The following is a 20721-nucleotide window of genomic DNA, read 5'->3' as shown; positions in this document are numbered from 1 at the left end:
AGAGGGCGTACATAACCCCTGCGGTCTGATTTCCACGAAAGACGACAGAAATCTGAAAATATTTATAGTAGTAATATTAATAGTAGGGGCGGCCCGGTAGTCCAGTGGTTAGCACGTCGGCTTCACAGTGCAGCGGTACCGGGTTCGATTCCAACTCCGGCCTCCCTGTGTGGAGTTTGCATGTTCTCCCCGGGCCTGCGTGGCTTTTCTCCGGGTGCTCCGGTTTCCTCCCACATTCCAAAAACATGCGTGGCAGGCTGATTGAACACTCGAAATTGTCCCTAGGTGTGAGTGTGAGCGTGGATGGTTGTTCGTTTCTGTGTGCCCTGCGATTGGCTGGCAACCGGTTCAGGGTGTCCCCCGCCTACTGCCCGAAGACAGCTGGGATAGGCTCCAGCACCCCCCGCGACCCTAGTGAGGATCAAGCGGCTCGGAAGATGAATGAATGAATGAATATTAATAGTAGTAGCAATGTCGTGGTGAGCGCAGCCGTCTGACCTGTCTTCTTGTGAGTGCGTCGGCGTCCGGCCTCCCTGAAAGCCACCAGGGCCCTGAAGTAGGCGCGCAACACGGCCCAGCGGAACGTGGCCACGGGGTCGATGCCCATCAGACCGCAGATGAAGGCATTCTTGCTGCTCTTCAGCAAGGCCACCACGTCGGGACGCATGTGGTCCGTGTTCTTCTCTCGGAAGTCCTGTCCACACACCAAGAAACCGTTAAGTATCATTTTTCATTGCACCGATGGTTCCGACAGTTGTGAGTTTGCGACGTGATTGCGACGTTATGACGGCCCACCACTGGAGGTGGATTATGAAAAAGACTGGCCCGAGACCGCATTCGGACACCCGCGCTTGAATTGACCTTCCCCCCTCCACGTCACCGGCGAGCCCCGAAGTATCTCGTAGCAGCACACGGCGGACGCCTCGCCGCTGCTGACGAGAACCAACTGCTTGGGATTCGTATGATCCCAAAACACTTTGAGCGCTTCCAGCACATGTGCTTCTTATCAGAGCGCAGCTGGAAGGCGAGCGGGAGAATTAGATTTAGCAAGGGGGAGGGAGGGGAGGAAGGAAAAAAAAAAAAAAAAAGTAGGTCGACAGCACGACGAGAAGATCATAAAAGGCTTGGACGAAAGGAGAGAAAAGATGGTTCATCTGTGACGTCGGCCAATTAGACGTGAGCGGTGCCGGATCAACACAAGCCGCAGTGACAAAAGCTCCTTTCCATGCCGCCTCTAAAAGTTGGATTTTATTTTTATTTTTTTTTGGGTGCGTGTTACCCGCCTCGTTTCTGTTTTATGTATTGGACGAGAAAAGAAGATAATGACTCCAAAATCCTACGACAATGTTTTTTTTTTAAAGTTTCGATCCTACATACAGCGTCAACGTCCCTGCTACTAGCAAAAATGAGTGCTCAAAAGATGACACGCTAGTTACGAGCTGACAAACTGCTAATGTAGTTATTTATTTTTTGGTGGTGGGTGGCTTTGCACTTCCTCGTTCGCTTGTCAAATTAGCTTCATATTAGCAAGATTCCGCCGAGTCACGGCCGGGGCGTTGAAGCCGCACATTTTCCTTTTCTGCGGCCTTCTTTCATTGATTGGCGCATTCTGTTGACTTTAACTTGCAAACCAACGCGAGAAGGAAAAGCGGCGCACATTTTCCGCCACCTGTGACCAGAGTAAATCTACTCGGAGCTATCGTGCAATCACCCGGCCCGATTTATATCGCCGTTCGGAAGGTAATCGACGGTGGGCCCGGATGGGCCGCGGACCTGTGATTGGAGACCACTGTCGTACGGTATAAAAAGAAAAAAAATGGCCGATTTCAAGAAGCTAAAGGAGCTCGCTCACCTTCACTCCGTACTTGACTTTCCCGGCGTAGTGTCTGATGATGAAAGCGGGCTCCATGACGGCGGGGAACTCAATGTAGCTGTTTCCCTCATGCTGACGCTTGAACTTGTCCAGCAAGGTCTGATTGGAAGCTTGAGGGAAGCTGCAGTGCCCCCCCAGCCCCCACCAAAAAAAAAAAAAAAAAAAAAAAAAAAAAAAAATCACATCAAAAACAGCAGACAAATGAGGACAAATTAGCTTCCCAATTCCCCAGCGGCGTCCAGCAGGTGGCGTACTTGCACTCCTCGTCCAACAGGTGGAAGAGCGCGGTGGGTTTTTTGCTGATGAGGTTGATGCAGCTGCTGTTGTCGATGTAGTCGATGGTGTGCCAGCTAATGCCCTCGGCTCGATACTCCTCCTGCAACAACAACGTCGCGACATGACAGCAAGTTTGAACGGCCCGGACGGCGGAAGCCTGTGATCTCGTCTTCTCTCCGAGACGGCAGATATTTCGAAAGTCTTTTTTTAGCCTGCGGACGACGACCCGCCCGCTGCTGCGATGCCACAACAGATCACGACTCGGTTTAGCTGACAGTTCATAACGCAGCTGGCATAATTTTATTTTTTTTTTTTAAACGATGCATCAAGAGCGTACCTGTTCCAGTTTGAAGATGTGCTGGTTGAAGTAGTGCTGCAGCCGCTCATTAGCGAAGTTGATGCAGAATTGCTCAAAGCTGTTGTTTTCATAGTCCTCAAATCCAAAGATGTCCAACACGCCAATGGAAAAGATCTGCAGGAAGGCCGCACCGCATGAGTCGCAGCGGTTCGTACATTTTAATACTCAACATGCCCACACAATGAATTTCTAGACGACTTTTCTTGTTTTGCGTCGTTTCAGAATCTGCATCCGGTTTCGTCATAATATAAATCAGTTAAAGCAGTCAAATATTTGCTCATATTTTTGGAATGAAGGGTTAAGGTTTAGCAAAGCAGGTGGAAAATGTTTTCTGAAACATTTCTATGAGTTACAATGCACGGTAAAATCCGGATTGCGCAATGTTTCATTGACTTAACTTAAAAACCAAAAAATAAGTGAAAGCAACTCAAAAGCCAGTTGTATATAATATTTTTTAATGAAACAAATAGGAAAGTTGGAGGGGAATTTTATGTATTTATTTTTTTTAATGGAGGTTCACATTTTTCATGGTTTTGAACGGATGACTTGGCAAACCGGCGCTGCTGTGATGTCACACTATTTAAGTGGCATCCTCCTACACACCCGAGTTGGCAAAGGTTTCTAATTTGAGGATTTTTTTTAGCCATTTTAGATCAGATTCTTAATTGCCTTTTAGAGGCTGGAGGGGGGGGGGCCCTTTTGTGAGCGAACGGACTACGTCAAAATACGGTAGGCTCCGTTTTAAGAAGGAAACCTTATATTTCTCCTTCGCAGCTACAGGGAGGAACAAGAAGCTTTGATACCAAGCGCAACGGCATCGACCCACGTTGACGTGATCGACATGACGTCAGTGCCGAGGGGGAAAACAACACACACATGAGCACGCAGGCACAGGACTGGAGGAGGGAGAGGGGGGGGGTGTAGTAACGTGAGCTGATAGGGAATTCAACGGCCATCTGCCCAAATGTTTCAGACACACGCACAGATGCACACGCATACACGCGGTGGGGTGGGGGTGGGGCGTCCCAGACTCTCAGATCTCCCGCGGCGGATCGACAGGTTTCACCTTTGAATTGTCCTCCAGGTCCTTGTTGTTGAGCAGAGCGTGATTGGTCCGGAACACGATCCAGTCAAAGAGAGCGCTGTACAACGACTTGGCCATGGAGTCCCTCACCGTGCCCGCCTACACGCAAAGTCAACATGGCGTCACGTACAGTACAACCACAACCATTTTTTAAGTACACCCCCCCCCCTAAAAAAAGTTCCCCCAGGTCAGATGGCCTCTTTTTTTGAAGAATTATTCCAAATGAGGAGACGTTATGAGTATGACATTCCGTTCCTCGATGTAATATTCAACAGCCTTCAAGACAACGCCAAAAAAAAAAAAAAACAAACACCAGATTGCAACATAACATACTTATTGAATTATGCTCGTTTTCCATTTCAGTGTGTTTGGTGAAAACACACATGGTGATGTGACAATAATCATTTTCACAAAAAAATCATCATCATCGTAATTATAAAGATTGAGACAAGCCCAGCCGGCCACGTTGCAGACTGCGCAGGAAAGTGAGAGAATGTCTGGATGAAAGTGAAATAAAAGCTAAAAATAACAAGCAATGATTTCATCTGAACCAATTTGAGCGCGGGCAATCTCAACATAGACACACGCACCCCCCCCCCCCCCCCCCCGCTTTTTGTTGTGGTGATCTCTTGGTTTATTGGTTAATTTTGCCTTCCCAACAACAGCTCGCTATTGTTTCTCAAACGCAAAATCACACAGAATGAAAAGCAAACAAAAGCAAATATTTGTCACGGTGCTTTGCGGGGGGGGGGGGGGGGGGGGGGGGGGGCGCCGGACTGCGTGTGACTCACTGCCCGACCGAGAGGAAAAGAAAATGCATTAGACAGAGGGAAAATAAAAAAAATAATAACCAAGCGGCAATATTTGCATTATTGATTCTTTGTGGTATTTTTAGCCGCTCAGGCTACGATGCTACAGACGAGTTATGCAAGAAGGCTGTGAATAATTCAAGCACAAACATCATCGGGGCGGTTTCAAGGGAATTCGGTTGCGATGCAAACGCTGAAGGTTATTCTTGATTTCCTTGCTAAATTCTTTTCGTTGAGGGAATGCATCTCCACGAGATAACCCCGGCACAACAAGCACATCTACATATCCCCAAATTTCAGCCATTACAAACTTAAACGTGTATTTTCAATTCTAATACATAGCGACGTCGATGTAAGTTTGATGAATTGTCAGGCTTTCATAGAAAGCAACCGGTCTGCCTTTTCAGTCAGCTGAAGCAAGGGTCGGCAACACGCGGCTCTCGAGCCACACGCGGCTCTTTAGCGCCCTCCAGTGGCTCCCTAGAGCTTTTTGAAGAAGGAGCCGTTGTAAAAATAAATACATTAGTTAATTAATCCAGGGTACTTGCTAAGAATAGGAATCCGGGCGGCCAAGAGAAGCATTTTTTAAACGGTACACGTGAGCTACGATAGCTAGCATGCTACGAAAGTGCGTCCAGTGCCTCGTTCATCTTAGCGGCCGTTCTGGCTGTCGCTCACGAAGGCATGCGTGTGCAAGTGCGTACGTATGCGCGTGCGTGTACTGTAGTGCGTGTACGGTAACGGGTCGATCGCGGGAGGTTGGTTGTTCAAAAAGTAGATCTTCCGCCCAAAAAAGTTTGGGCGCCCTCTCCTGTTCAGGATGAACTACAGGGGGAGAAAAATATTTAATCATGAATGCTCGTTGTCATGAATGCTCATTTGTAGCCACTTAGTTGTGTTGCTAGCAGGCTAATATAGCTCATATAGATACATACAGCATGTGTTGCCTTCATTATAAGGCTTTAAAAAAAATTTTTGTGGCTCCAGACATAATTGTTTTTGGTTTATTTTGGTCCAAAATGGCTCTTTCAACATTTTGGGTTGCCGACGCCTGAGCTGAGGGAAAGTTACAGTGATAGCGCTTTGTCAGGACTGCGTATTCCAGTGGAGGCTTCACATTCCTCAGACAAGACCACATGACTGTAAGAATGGAGGGAGGGGGTGGGGGCGGGGGGGGGGGGCAGACGGGTTCAGCTTGTGAGCGACTATTGTTGGTGCACAGATCAGATGTGCATGTGGGTGGTGGTCAGCTAAGCAGACTGTGTATCTGTGTTTGTGTGGAGTACTTCCTTCCTCAGAGGGGGGGGGAAAAAAAAAATAGCCCCGCGGCTGCTCACGCCAAATTAAATTCCGCACAGTAACCGCCTACTTTTAGATGAACTCTCGCGACCGAAAAGTGGGCCGAACATCACATCCGAGTGGGCGGGGCGAGTCCACAAAGACGCCCGCTTGGCACGACAGGAAACGGGAAGTCGCGGGGAGGGGGGGGGGGGGGTAGTAGAACATTTTGCGCGTGCGGGTCAGGCCACAATGAAAAACTCCCCCCCCCCCCCGACAAGCGTGAGGAAGCTCACGAGTACAATCAACGCTCGACGCGCTTTGTCACAAAACAACAGGTTGTCATCGGGTGCGAGGCGGCGTTGTGCTTAAGTCGCGACACACCAACGCCATCGAGTCTCTTCAAATTGCGATTAAGATCAGTCAAGAGAGACGGGATGACTTTCTGTCACGTACAGAATGGCACTCATGGAGGGTCAAAGTGCAAGAGGAGAAAATAGGTCGCACTTAACCAAATGTTTGCCAGCTAGCAGGCTAATTAAGATAGCCGGATCATACCAATTTGGACTCTCTGGGGCAGGGGGGGGAATAAATTTCATCGTGTCTCAAAGGTCATGAAGACAAATCGAATTCCAGTACCGAAATTGTAGCGTGCCATTTGTTTGTCCGTTAGCTAGCAGGATAGTACCAAGACATGAAACATTGATATGCCGGCGTGACGTAGCAGCCTGGGTAACTGACGTGACGGCCATGTTGGGAGCGACAATGTTGGCAGCAAAGGCAACGCGTCAACGTCAAAATTCAGTCATAATTTGCTCATTTCTCAAACAATTTCCATGAGGTTTATACGGAGCCCGTACGTGCACACACATGGAATACGCGTCACACGCCTTTGCCCCTACTAGCTTAGCATTGCCCTATGTAGGCTAATTCCTGGTTCGGAGTGGATGACGTTTGACAATGGGATCGTACCAATTGTGCCCGTAGGGCAGGGGGACAAGGATTTTATTCTGACACATTAAGAGAAAAGAGCCTAAGATGATTATTAAAAAAAATTTCGTGTTTGTTTGCGTTCCGTTTGAGAGCTAGCAGAGTACTTCCCGGGTGAAAGAGAATGACTTGAGTTTGCAAATGACTAAGACTCTGGTGTGTGTTTCTTGCAGGCGACTAAAGCAGTAAAAAGAGAATTTTGATATGTGTGCGTATGTGTCACCTCTGCAAGTTTGTAGGGCACGATGAGCCTCTCCCCTACGGTCACCGTCTTCCTGGTGGTCAGCGCCTCCAGCAACATCTCCTCTTTCACCTACAGGAGGTGACAAAAACAAGATGGGGCTCGTTAAGGTAAGTTATGGTTTTAAAATAGGGTTTCAAGCCAGGGTTAGGAGTTCCAACAAGGTGTTTCCAAGTAGGGTTTCAAGCCTATGATAGGATCTCCAACAAGATATTAAATTAGGGTTTCTAGCCGGGGTGAAGGTTTCAAATTAGGGCTTCAAACCAGAGTTAGGATTTCAACGTAGTGATTTCCTGAGCAGTGGGGTAAAGGAGATGGCAATCAATTCAATACAATCTACTGTTATTTTTGCATTGACAAAAAATAATAATAATTTAAATCTGCGAGTAGGTGAGTCCGGGGGTTCTGAACCACCAGCATGCGGAGTTCAACCATATTTGCAACGGGTAAAATGAAGTTTTGAGATGAGCAAAACCTTTTCCGTCGTCATTGTTTTGTTTTTTTCTCTCTTGGTTTGTTGCTAATTCAGCCGGTCATCGCGAAGCCCCGCAGTTACTCATCCCGAACCAAGCAAGGAACCTCCTTGCCGCTTTCCGGCTGGAGTATTCCTGGCATGCTCCCACTTAACCGCAGACCAAACTTGGCGACGGACCAGGCATGGATGACACGGCCGCAGTTGGAGAAGCAGATGTCGGCTCCTCCAGCCGCTGGGATTAGCAATGGTAGCAACAAACGGTGTGTGTGTGAATCTGTGTGTGTGTGCGTGTGTGTGTGTGTGTGTGTGTGTGTGTGTGTGTGAGGGCATTATCAGACTTCATTTCACACTGCGGGCTAATCCTTGCGCAAGGAGCAAAGATCACTCTGGATGCTGCAATGCAATTGGTTGATATTTGCAATGCATTAGTTGCTTGGTAGCGCAGATCACAGGGCTAATCCCTTAATAAACACGCGCTTGTCAAAACGGATCCGAGGGCAGCTTACATTCAAGTCCGGTGTCCAATGTTCTAAGTTTGTAATTGCGCTTCTTTGATTTTGGAATGTGATGTCACATAACACACAGCAGACTGTAAAACATTAGCTTTAGCCTTAACATTACGTACATAACATTAGCTTTAAGATTTGCACCTGGACTAAAAGACTTCACAGAAAAAACAAAAAAAAAGTGCCGCAAAAATCCAAACGTGTGCGGCATTTGAAGCTTTCTATCCCAAGAAGGCTTGAAATATTTCGAGTCGGTACCGCCGCCCCGTAGAAAGAACGGCGCAAGCAATTAAGAGACGCTCACCTCCAGCAGCTCCGAGACGATGGGAAGGACCTCGGGGTTGCAGATGTCGATGGAGTCGTCCCTGTAGGTCTTCTTTTTGTAACGGATGTTGCCCAGGTGGAGTATAGCCGACAACAGCGAGAAAATCCTGCCGGAGGTTGGCGGGGGGGAGAGAAGAGACTCGTATTGAAACGGTAATTCATTGGGAAGCGACGGATGAGTACGATAAATCTAATGACTGTCGTAAATAAGTGAACAGGGAAGGTCACAAGACGTAGGAGCCGCTTCCACAGGCGCAGACGGGGAACCAAACCTCCGTCATTGAGTTTGAATAATTTAGCGAAACAAAGGCTAGCTAGCTAGCTAGCTAACACTAGCTCAACAGATTACTTTTTTTGTTTTTATTTTGTTACTCGGACGAGTGGCTCAGCTGTGACATCCTATTGAGCTGGTGTTAGCTAGCAGGCTAGCCTCGGTTTTGCTAATGATTGGTTTATTGTTGGGAAAAATTAATCAATGATTAATCTTTCACGCGTCACGCTGGCGACGTCGGTGCTGTCCTGTACTACGTATGTACATTTTGAGTTTGTGCCGCAAATTAAATGCTAAATTCATCAGACGTTACTTAACCGGCTACTCAGTACGAGTCAAGCCTCTCCTTTCTCAAGAGCAATTTGCTGCAGTCATTCACATCTCGGCTGGATTACTTGATTTTGGAGTCAGCTAATCCTCCACCAAGTGTCTCCAGTTGGTCCAGAATGCCGCTTGCTCGCCTCTTCGCCGGCGCTCTTAAGAGGGAGCGCAGAACTCCAACTCTGCCATCCCTTCGCTGGCTCATTTTAGAGTTCTTTTGAAAATCCGATCATTTGATACCAGCTACGCAACGACAATAAACAATTCCTTGACGAATTGGTTTTAGCGGGTTTAGCGAACGTTAGCAACTGTCAAAAGTGGCCCTCGCGTCCTTTGATGGTTCGGTTGATAGCTCTCAAATTAAAAAGATTGTGCCAACGCATTCCCGCAGGGTCTATTGCTACATTTAGTCGCCAATAGACAACAAAGAAGATTGGTTGCGCAACACGGGCCAAAATATGACATTGAGACGACAGAGACGCAACGGAGGCCAACGACGAACGAGCGAACGCGTGATTGACTGCTCTCATCCTCCCATCCAGTCGCCATGGCGGCAACCGCAATGTGCTGAGCTGGTAATACGCGGCCACAAAAATGTTTTGTAGGCTAAATATCTGCGGATTCACTTCACTCCGGCATCCCGTAGCCAGCGGCAGCACACAATCACGCTGCGGCTCCCTCGCTAAGTATTCCAAAACCGCACGCGTCAAAGGCGCTCTCGCTCGCTCGGCGCTTACTGTTTGCGCGTAGCGGGAAGGAAGCCGACCATCTCCATCGCCAGCTGCAGACGCTCAAAGTCGTGTTTCAAGTCCTCGCCCTCCACGCTGAAGCAGTCCTGCTGGTATCACAAACACATACCGGAAGACAGGAAGACGTGATCGGGTTTTATTTCTTTTTTTTTGTTTGTTCCCCCCCCCCCTCTCATCTACACGCCACGTTAGACAATATCTTCAAGATGATATCAACAAAGAAGGTCTGCTGGATCCCCAGGTGGCAGCGTAAACAACTGAAATAAACATACCCACACCTAACATTTGCATATATTTTCTTTAGAATTTTAATTTTGGACATTTAGTCCGAAACTCGTTTTTTTTTTTTTTTTTTACAGGTGGCCTGATCGCATTTTTTTATTTTTATTGCACTCATTTTTTTTCAAGTACCCACTGATACAGATGCTCGATACGATACCTCAGCAATGCATTGCTAAGAAAATACAAGTGCACCTAAACTGTCTTGATTAGCTTAATTAAAAAAAATTAAATTAAATTAAGAACGGCATCCCAACATGACGACTCAGGAGTGGTTCAAATTGAGTAAAGAAAAAAAAAACATATTTCAATTCTTGACTTTAAAACAATTTTTATCTTCTACTTAAAAACTGTGCTAACCCCAATCCAAAATGATGCGACGCTGCCATCTACTGAAATCTGTTAGTCATTACAACAGTATGCAAACACGAATTTCACAGACGAGATGGGCGGGACCCTCCATCTCGCCCACCGTTTGAAAAACGTACTTGACGAATAGACGTGCAAGTGGCACTTTCGGTGGCGCGATTCCAGTTGAGGGATTTAAACTTCCGCACCGGTGAATGAGTTAATACGGGTTGACGGCTTTTGAAACATGTTTCAAAGAAATCGGTGCAAAAAGTATTGATTCTTGCATCATCACTGAAGAAAATCCATCAAAAAGCGCATCTGGCGGAGCTTCGGTTCGGTTCGGATGAAAATACGTGACATGTCGAATATGCGCGGACAGGTCGTGCGGGTCAGCATATTTTAACCGCGCACAAAGCAGAGTCTTGGGCTAGCTCGAGAAAACACAAGCAGCCCGCTCTTCACATCCCAAAACTCCTTCTTCCCCACATCGTTTCCTCTCGGAGAACAATCGAGCCACTTTTCAAAGCGCAGGCTGCACTCGGACTGCGGTGCCAAACAACACAATGCGATACGTTCACGTTAGTGTTTGTTTGCCAATACTCTGGTCAACATGATCATTGGATAAACAAACTGCAGTCAAGTCAAGGCACGATGAGGAAACGGCGGGTTTATTTTGGACAGATTGCAAAACAAAGACCTGGTTGAGTTTGCTTCAGTACGCCGCTAACATTGCAAAGTCGCGTTCGCCATCTTCATCGGCTCCGTTTCCACCAAGCGCTGACATTAAGCGGATTCTCAGTAACAAGGGAAGAAAAGGAACAGAGCGGCAGGTTGAATGGCGGCCTGAGAATGCTCACGTCCATACTCGACTGCCGAGCGCGCCGCTTCCCAACCTTAATCGGATGCTAAGCGGCTACACGTTAGCATTCGATGCCGAGCGTTTTGAGGTTCGGCTGCTCAGACGAGGCGAGATCGATACCAAAACGTATGCAGGGAAAGTGGTAAAGATTGCTCGACTCTCCGTGACTTATGTGTTGCGTTATATTATTTCATGTTAACTGTTCTGTAAAGCGCTTTGTTATAGCTGCAGTCGTTGCGAAGGCAATATATTCATAAATATGCCTTGTTTTGGAAAACGTTTTCTCCCCCGCCCTCCATCTCTTAACTAAATTTATGAACAAACCGGGAACCAAAAGTGACATCATCGGGCTATTTTGATTTACAGCTTGGTGGTCTTGGAATCATTGAGCCAAGTATAATGGTTAGCCTGCTAGCTAAAAGTCTGAAACAGGCTATCAAGCATTAAAAAATAAAAATAAAGATAAAATTCGGATCAACAGAATAGTCAATTCATTCCCCCAATGGTCATCTTAACTATGTCTGAATTTCAACAGCATGCCGTCCGAAATCAACGTACCTTGAACGCAAATGACCAAGATGTAATGGCGGGCTGAAGAATTCAATATTTTGTTTCGTGGTGAGCAGTGAGCTTTTTTTTTTTTTTTTTTTTTCCCCCTAAATGTAAAATACGTGCTTTGGCTGACTAAAGGTTGGGGAAACACCGCACTTCCGCTCTGTGTCACCATGCCGCCTTCACACACAAACCACTTCAGGATTTACTGTCCCCCTTCAAAAATTGGGCTGGACAGCTTGGTGGAAACTTTACTCCGCCTTAATCATGATTGGCGCTCAAATGAACGCGCCCAACATGACAGCACCGGCAACAACAACAACAAAAGCCCAAATTAAAAAAATGATAATAATGCATTGCACCCTATGACACATTCCACTCAAGCTAACAGCGCGGCTAACAAACAAGAGCACAAAAACAGTTAAAACGCGCGTCAGACTGAGGCGGCCCACAACCAAACGCATCCAAACGAGGTTTGCTCTTTGGGATGAGCTCTTTTTGTGTTGTTTTTGAGCAATGAATGTCACCGTTGAATTAAAATGAAAGAAGTGACAAGAAGGGGTGACACGATCCAAAGAGCAAAATTATTGAAGCGAATGGAAAGGATCTTGCGAGAGGTGACAAACAACATCTTTGAAGATCATATCTCTCGCTTTATTAACCCTTACAAAACGTTCTGGATAAATTGGGATTTTCTTGGCCTGGTTCAAAACAAAGCCGAAACATACTCTGTGAAGTGCGCATGAAAACGAGTGAACAGTTTGTAAGGGTTAGGATATCCCATCAAAAGAGGGGCGGCAGGCAGCGCCGTAGGGGGCGCGAGCGGCTGAGATCGTGCCGGGACCACACACCCAACACCTCCGTGCGCACGCGTACACGTAGGCGTGATATACTGACCAGCTGGCTTTCATAGCAATTGTCCCAGCGAAGTTTGTGCGATTTCTTTGTCATCTGCAAGTGAGGCACAGTGCGTTAGCGGGGTGGTCTCAACCGCACACACGACAACACGACTCGCCGAGGTCAAAGTGAAAACAGCAGACTGGCACAAATCAACGGCGAGCCTTCAAACGAGTGAGATGTGACGAAAATAAGAATGATGAAACTCATCCTTCTGGAATAAGTAACGTCAAAAACGAAAAAAAATTAAACATTTGCGGTCAGGTAATAAGTTCATGGCAGATGCTGCACTAAAGAATAAAATCGAATCAAATTCCAACAATGTCACCGGCTTTCTTTTATCACAATGAGATTTTTAAAAAAAATGGTGGGAATGAATCAACTGTGAGTAAAAGTATATGAAAATGTAGCAAAAGGCATATTTGAGATGGAACCCTGAGACAGATGGACAGAGAGGGACGTACACCAACCACTCTGGCAACCAAATCTGGAGGAAAATGCGAAATATGGACGAACGTGTGTGCGACAAACACACAGGCGCACAAACATAGTCGACTGCCAGCGGCCTCGGCACGCGAGCTGAACTGCGCCAGTCATTCCATTACCATGGCAACAGCTCCGCATAGTAACGAGACGCAATTGGGAAGATGCGGAAGGCAGGGCGAGGATTCGCAAGGTAACATGGGGTGAGGGGGCAAGTGATACTTGGTCTTGGTAGAAACCCAAAAAATGACGAACAGACGTTTGTCTTTGTGGGGCGCTCCCTGTGTGCGGGTAAGCTCAAAGGGAATGTGGCACGCGCGCGCAGCCACGCCGGGGAGGGCGTCGAAGGAGTCCGCTGATGCAACCAACGCCACCGATTGCAGCAAGGTGCTCCGCTTGAGTAAACACGAGGAAGTAAATAAATCAATGTGAAATGAAATGGACTCGCCGGGTGGGCGCGAGGGAGGAAAGAAGGAAGGAAGGAAGGAAGGACAGAAGGAAGGACGGAAGGAAGAAAGGAAGGAAGGACAGAAGGAAGGAAGAAAGGAAGGACAGAAGGAAGGAAGAAAGGAAGGACAGAAGGAAGGAAGGAAGGAAGGAAGGAAGAAAGGAAGGACAGAAGGAAGAAAGGAAGGACAGAAGGAAAAAAGGAAGGAAGGAAGGACGGACAGAAGGAAGGAAGGAAGGAAGAAAGGAAGGAAGGAATGACGGAAGGAAGGAAGGAAGGAAGGAAGGAAGGAAGGAAGGAAGGAAGGAAGGAAGGACAGAAGGAAGGAAGAAAGGAAGGACAGAAGGAAGGAAGGAAGGAAGGAAGGAAGGACAGAAGGAAGAAAGGAAGGACAGAAGGAAGAAAGGAAGGACAGAAGGAAGAAAGGAAGGAAGGAAGGAAGGACAGAAGGAAGGAAGGAAGGAAGGAATGACAGAAGGCAGGAAGGAAGGAAGGCAGGAAGGCAGGAAGGAAGGAAGGAAGGAAGAAAGGAAGGACAGAAGGCAGGAAGGAATGAAGGAAGGAAGGAAGGACAGAAGGAAGGAAGGAAGGAAGGAAGGAAGGAAGGAAGGAAGGAAGGAAGGAAGGAAGGAAGGAAGGAAGGACAGAAGGAAGAAAGGAAGAAAGGAAGGAATGACAGAAGGAAGGAAGGAAGGAAGGAAGGAAGGAAGGAAGGAAGGACAGAAGGAAGAAAGGAAGGAAGGAAGGAAGGAAGGACAGAAGGAAGGAAGGAAGGAAGGAATGACAGAAGGAAGGAAGGAAGGAAGGCAGGAAGGCAGGAAGAAAGGAAGGACAGAAGGAAGGAAGGAAGGAAGGAAGGAAGAAAGGAAGGACAGAAGGCAGGAAGGAATGAAGGAAGGACAGAAGGAAGGAAGGAAGGAAGGAAGGAAGGAAGGAAGGAAGGAAGGAAGGAAGGAAGGAAGGAAGGACAGAAGGAAGAAAGGAAGGAAGGAAGGAAGGAAGGAAGGAAGGAAGGCGCTAGCAAAGAAGGCAAAGGAGACGGGGGGGGAGAAGAGAAGGCAAAACGGATGATGCGATTCACCAGGAAGGAAAGCAAAGTGGAAGTCAAAGGGGCAGAGTGCGTCAGGAAGGCGCGTGCGTGCTGACCTGGTTGAGGTAGTGGTATTCCTCAGGTTGGAGCAGGTGGAACGACTTCCTCTCATCCTCGCTGGCTCCAGCCAACAGGTAGTAAAAAACGTGGTAGTTCCTACGCATGACACAGCGTCGGTCAGCAAGCGCGTCACAATCACGTCAACGAGCAGCGCGCAAGCACCGCCAGGACGGTAATCGGGCCCACTTGCGGTTATTTCGCTCGTGTCAAAAGCGTCTTCCGAAGGGGGCGTGTCACCGGTCATGTGACGCAAACAGGATGGGCCTCGCGTGGTCATAGCCTCTTACCTTTCGTTGTGCTCCTGGTAGACCAGACGAGATTTTTCCAACAGGTACTTCTCCACGTAGGCCCTGAAACCACACACACACACACACACACGCATCCATTTTTAAGAATTGCAGACTTGTTTTTTTTCCTTTTTTGATGTCATTATTTTGAGTCTCATACGCGAGTCGATTCAAAGTCGGCGGCTTACCCTCTAACTGTGCCGCTGGCTTGGTAGTTGACCTGAATGAACTTGCCGAAGCGGCTGGAGTTGTTGTTGTGGGCCGTCTTGGCGTTGCCGAAGGCCTGCGAGGCGAGGACATAGAGAGAGCGCCATCGTCAGGTCGGTGACGACAGACAGTACGGTGTGACAAACAACCGGTGGAATTAGCCGGTAGGGGCGATTCATTTTCAGTCTGGATGCAGAGGGGGGTGAACATCTCCTGCTCTGGATGATCGCCAAAAATACCACCAAAAAAAAAATGGTAGTAGATTTGGTGCTCGCTTTTTGCAGGGACAATGTTCACTGGGTGCGTCAGAAAAGTCATATCCCTTAGCTGTCGTCATGGTAGCGAAACTCTACATTTGCATAAAACGGAATCATTTCCAAAAGTGATTTCAGCAATTTTGGCAGTCATTTTTTGGTGATTTTACCGATAGAAAGAACCTAGTAAGCGTCAAGTTCAAATGCAAAATCGCCCCAAATCATTCTGTATCGCAACAGACATCGATGCAAAACATCGCAGTATTTTGTCCTTGTGTCTGCTTGCAAAATAGCGAGCAAAACAGGAGGACTTAAAACGCTTCCCTGAGGAACTCCGCTCAAAATTGTTACTCGGGATGGATACTGAAGAGGGATTGTGCAAAGTCAAGTATTTTTCACACACGCAACACTCTATTCAACAGCGACGTGGACAAAGGGACACAAAGTTCAGAAAATATGTTGACATATTGCCTCTATCATATAAAATGATGCGAGTTTTTGCAATGGAAACCCCGCCCCCCAACCCCCGCATTTGATTGTTGTTGTGATGTTGTCCAGACTGGCAATTCTAGGAGCAGTGAGACCAAATCTGTTGAAAGAGACGTTTATATTTTACGTGATGATGTCACCTGGTCACATGGTTAAAGGTGAACGGTGTTGTGACCTGGGTCAGGGGGGTCACGAGAGGCCCTCCCCACCCGCTGGACCCTTACAAGTCAACCCTGCACCACACTGCCAAATTCCTAACACCTCACCGTCAATATTCGTGGAAGCTAACACACACACACACACACACACACACATGAACATCTCCACATCCATCATTGGGGGCCACAAGACGTTGGCTTGAAGGTTCTCATTCGAGAGACGTTGGGGCCCTTAGCAGGAGGGCACGTGATGAAGAGACAACAAAAGGGGACAGCGTAAAAAAAGGGAAAAATGTTCGAGACCATTTTAGAATGTTTCTAAACAATAGGCCAGCCACGGGTACTTCCTGTTCTTTATTTGATTGCTTCGTGTTTAGACCCTAGAAGGCTTGATGTTTTTTAAAAGCATTTTCCCCTCACACACACACACACACAAAAGTTTAGTTTGTCCGTAGAATTTGGGTTACTGCCTAACTTACGTTTCGTTGTGTTTATTGAGAAAAACAACTCAAAGCACTGAGATAATGAGTGTGTGTGCATGTGTGTGTGTGTGTGTCTATGATGCTTTCGATGAACGGCATGGTGAGATTAATGAGCAGCCCCACTAAATCGGGGGGGGGGGGGGGGGGGGGGGGCTGCTTTGTGGCCAGCTCCTGCTGTGACCACAGTTTAGGAAAACACACACAGGGATTATTCTGCGCGTGTGTGTGTGTGTGTGTGTGTTTGTGTGTCATGTAAGGTGAGAGCAAGAAAAAAATTAACTCAGGCAGAATGCAAACAATTTGGCCCAGAATCTAAACAAGGGCGCACGCCATTCATGCCACATAACGATGATGATGATCAATGATCAACTTTTGGGGACCCCCCCCCCCGCCCCCCCCCCACAAAGCCCATATCTTTTAGCCCTGGGTGCATCTTGTCTGTCTATCATCAATAACGAATTTGGGATTGGTGTAATGCACTTGATTTTGGAGTCAGCCGATCCTCCATGAAGCGTTTCCAGTTGGTCCAAAATGCTGCTGCTCGCCTCTTGATTGGTACTCGTAGGAGGGAGCACATCAGTCCAGTTCTTTTAGCAAATCCAAGGCTGGCTTCCGGGTTATGGAATCGACCAAGCAGACGTGCTACGAGCCTTGATTGGAATTTGAATGTTTCGCCAAGTGTAATTGTAATGAACTTATTTGCATAGCCTGCGGGACCTTATGGTCGAGTGACGTGCGCTCATTTGCGCCAGCTTTGGTCAAATCAGAGATTTGCACATATGTTAAGGTTCGGCACCGTCGGCAAAATAACATGATGCTAACGCATGCTTCTCAGGCCCCCCAGGTTTTTCCACGCAGTCATATGATATTAGTCACTTGTTTCTTCCTCCCCTGCTAATAGTCTTCCCGCCCCCCCTCCCCTCAGCCTAACAGGAAACAAGGCATGTATTTCCAAGACATGATTTAGCTTGTTAGGTGGAGAGCACAAAGGGAGCTAGCCGGTTAATTATCATGTCAGGATCTTCCTGTTAGCAGGGGGTGAAATCATATGAAATACAGCCCCCCCCCCTCCCTACTCCCCCCAAAAACATTGTTATTTCGTTCTTCCTTCCAGTACAGCAGCAGTATTTTCCCCATCAGCTACCAAAAACCTTTCGGTGACCTACATTCCGAAACACAGGTGGAAGCATGCCAAATAGGCCGCAGTTAGCTTGTCTATTTCGCGCAGATTAAAAATGATGAAATGTCAGGAGCTGCTTCCGTTAGCTTCTTTTGATCGATGTGAAGGAATACGGGCTCATCCTTTCTCAAATGATTGTGTGACATACGTGGGTTTGGGTATTAATTACAGTAGCATGTCAGGATCTTCCTCAAAGCGGCTCAAAACAAAACCTTCATAGGGTTCACCTCCGGCACATTGTCTGTTTTTTTTTTTACAAAATCATTGGGTGACCTACTTACTGGGATGACTATGTTAGCTTAGCATCCGTTAGCCTAGTTACTGCACATGTCCCACAGCTGAACCAAGGCGTCAGGATAATAACATGTCGGGTTTATCTACAAGCTTGCACATTGTGTTCGTCTTATTAGCCGTTTCCCCCAGGAAATTAATCAAAAATACGAGATTGCTAGTTTGTAAAAATCTAAATAAATTAGACGACCTACTTATTGAGATGTGAACCTGTGAAAGCAACGGTTAGCTCGGCATCCATTAATCGAAATATCATGCCTGTTACACGGGGAACTCAGGCGTCAAAATAATGAAATCCTTTTATTAGATAAGCTCTTTCCTGTATGAATCAATTAACCGTTTTTGAGTTGTGGTTAAAGAGCCAAATGCGGTTTGGCTAGTTAGCAAAGAAATACTTTGTAGCTTTCTTCATAGTGTGGAGGTTAAAAATTAGCTTTTTTTTTTTTTTCGACCCTCACAACACTGATTTTTCCCTAAAAAGGACAAAAAGAAAGAATAGAACTTGACCTACATTTGGAAACTGAGGTGAACGCTGCTGTTAGCTTAGCTTAACATAGCTAAACCAATGGCTTGTGTTAGCTTGTTTTGGTGCAAGCTGGATGACTGAAAGTTTTAGAGCCCTAACAGAAAATCTGGTTTTTACTACTACGGTTCTGATACGACCTCTGAATCCAAGTCGACTTTGTCCTCACTTTTTGGCAATGGCGTGAAGTGTGTTTTGCTCATATAGCTCTGAGCTGGGTTGCGGGTGTTTAGCGTGATGCGTCACTGCCTCACTTGGACTAAAAGCGAGGGAGAAAAAAAAAATCCGACATCTGTACCTTTCTCTGGATCTGCACAACCATTACATTGAAGTCTTTCCAACAATGACGGCGTATCCGCGCCCAAATATGGTGGCAAGACCGTTCCATGATGGGGTGCGCGTTCAAGCCCTCAAGCAAGCTTCGCCCGCCATTTTAAAAACAGCCCGTCGCTCATTTTAAACACTTAAAGGAAACTTCTCAGATCATTCTGTCTGTTCCGTTCTTCACGGGATGATCCCTCGATTGGAGAAAAAAACAGACAGGGCTGGAAAAAAGGGGGGTGGCGGGGGGGGGGGGGGGTTACATGACCATCACGCCGAAGAGCTTTGAAGAACATGCTGGCAAATGAAAACGACGCGTCTTGGACGTTAGGATGCAAGTAGGGGAACAAATTCATCAAGTGTTGGGTTATCCCCTGAATCGAACCCAATAGGCAGGGCCTTCAATGATGGCTGCGCTTCCTTCCCGCTTGATTCAGGACCACTCCTCCTTTCTTTTGAAATGTCAGCCCGCCATTGAGCTCATTCACTGGCTGAACATTCAGTGCAGTCGTTAAACGCCCTGGGCCATTATCTGTCTTCTGTCCGAGTGTTTTTACGAGCTGCATTGGCAAACCATTTATCTCGCTTGAACCGCCAATTAAAAACAGCCTTGTTGTCGTATCCTTGATATAATAAATCCCAGGACAAACTTATTAAGAACTTGTGAGCGTAAGCTTGTAAACTCAGTAAAAATGTCTGTGAAAAGGTTGGTTTGCCTGGCTTTGGAGTGGAAGAACCTCCGCCAGATCGTGGGAAAGGAAATGTGTGTGTGTGGGCCTGGGGGCAAATAAGTGGAACAAAAATACAAATAAAAAAATACCGTGGTGTACTGCACCCTTAAAAAAAAGTGTGATTCACTCGCTTTTATTTTTTTATGACTGGCAGAGGCAACCACGTGACTTTTACAGTGTGGCGTGACGCATTTATTCATCTGTCACCAAAGGTGACCGGCTCTCGGGCCAACCGCTCCTCATTTCATGTCCTTGTCATGCCAAGACTGAGCAAGAGCCTAAACCAGTACCAAGCGACTCCGGACTGGTCTCGAGAGAAACAAATCGCCACACACATTGCCACCTAATGACGATTTCGTCTTGATTGAACCTAACATGGATGTCGTTCCGTCTCAAAAGGGAGCAAAAGACACTCCCCAGCCAAAACGCTGACTTTTGAGAGCCTTTCGTCAACATCTTCCCGGTGAACATCCCGCGCATTCACGGCAATTGTGATTTTCAACACTTTGCAAAAAGAAGACGATGGCGCGTCACACGCTGTGTCGACCTTCAATCTGCACAGCGTCGGCCTCGGTGGCTGTTGCGGTTGTTCACCGATTAAATATTCATTCATTCATTCATTCATTCATTCATCTTCCGAGCCGCTTGATCCTCACTAGGGTCGCGGGGGGTGCTGGAGCCTATCCCAGCTGTCTCCGGGCAGTAGGCGGGGGACACCCTGAACCGGTTGCCAGCCAATCGCAGGGCACACAAGGACCAACGACCATGCGCACTCACACTCACACCTAGGGACAATTTAGAGTGTTCAATCAGCCTGCCACGCATGTTTTTGGAATGTGGGAGGAAACCGGAGCACCCGGAGAAAACCCACGTAGGCCCAGGGAGAACATGCAAACTCCACACAGGGAGGCCGCAGCTGGAATCGAACCTGGTACCTCTGCACTGTGAAGCCCACGTGCTAACCACTGGACTACCGGGCGCTTGGGAAATTATCCAATTAAATTCGGGTGATCTATTTGGAATGTGGGAGGAAACCGGAGCACCCGGAGAAAACCCACGCAGGCCTGGGGAGAACATGCAAACTCCACACAGGGAGGTCTGAGCTGGAATCGAACCCGGTACCACTGCACTGTGAAGCCGACGTGCTAACCGCTGGACTACCGGGCCGCCCCCCCCCCGATTAAATATGTGAAAAGAAAAATATATGAATCAACACACAAAGTG

At 47.3% G+C, this 20721-nt stretch overlaps 1 protein-coding gene across 13 annotated transcripts in view; it reads right to left on the bottom strand.

Annotated features, from left to right (window-relative positions):
- Positions 1-20721, bottom strand: part of myo9ab (myosin IXAb) — a 63842-nt gene that overhangs the window by 17395 nt on the left and 25726 nt on the right. For 8 of the 13 annotated variants that reach the window (XM_052061956.1, XM_052061958.1, XM_052061960.1 and 5 more), the window contains 12 exons: positions 15050-15144; positions 14862-14924; positions 14571-14670; positions 12494-12547; positions 9544-9644; positions 8195-8321; positions 6892-6981; positions 3574-3690; positions 2487-2621; positions 2128-2249; positions 1853-1994; positions 499-694 (listed from right to left, as the gene is read on the bottom strand). In XM_052061956.1, coding sequence (XP_051917916.1) covers positions 499-694; positions 1853-1994; positions 2128-2249; positions 2487-2621; positions 3574-3690; positions 6892-6981; positions 8195-8321; positions 9544-9644; positions 12494-12547; positions 14571-14670; positions 14862-14924; positions 15050-15144 — 1342 coding nt within the window. The remainder of the gene's footprint in view (positions 1-498; positions 695-1852; positions 1995-2127; positions 2250-2486; positions 2622-3573; positions 3691-6891; positions 6982-8194; positions 8322-9543; positions 9645-12493; positions 12548-14570; positions 14671-14861; positions 14925-15049; positions 15145-20721) is intronic. The other 5 variants (XM_052061957.1, XM_052061968.1, XM_052061969.1 and 2 more) reach the window with 3 other exon arrangements.

Source organism: Hippocampus zosterae, chromosome 3 (assembly GCF_025434085.1).
Source record: "Hippocampus zosterae strain Florida chromosome 3, ASM2543408v3, whole genome shotgun sequence".
NCBI classification, from domain to species: Eukaryota; Metazoa; Chordata; class Actinopteri; order Syngnathiformes; family Syngnathidae; genus Hippocampus; species Hippocampus zosterae.
This window is presented reverse-complemented; position numbering and strand designations above follow the sequence as displayed.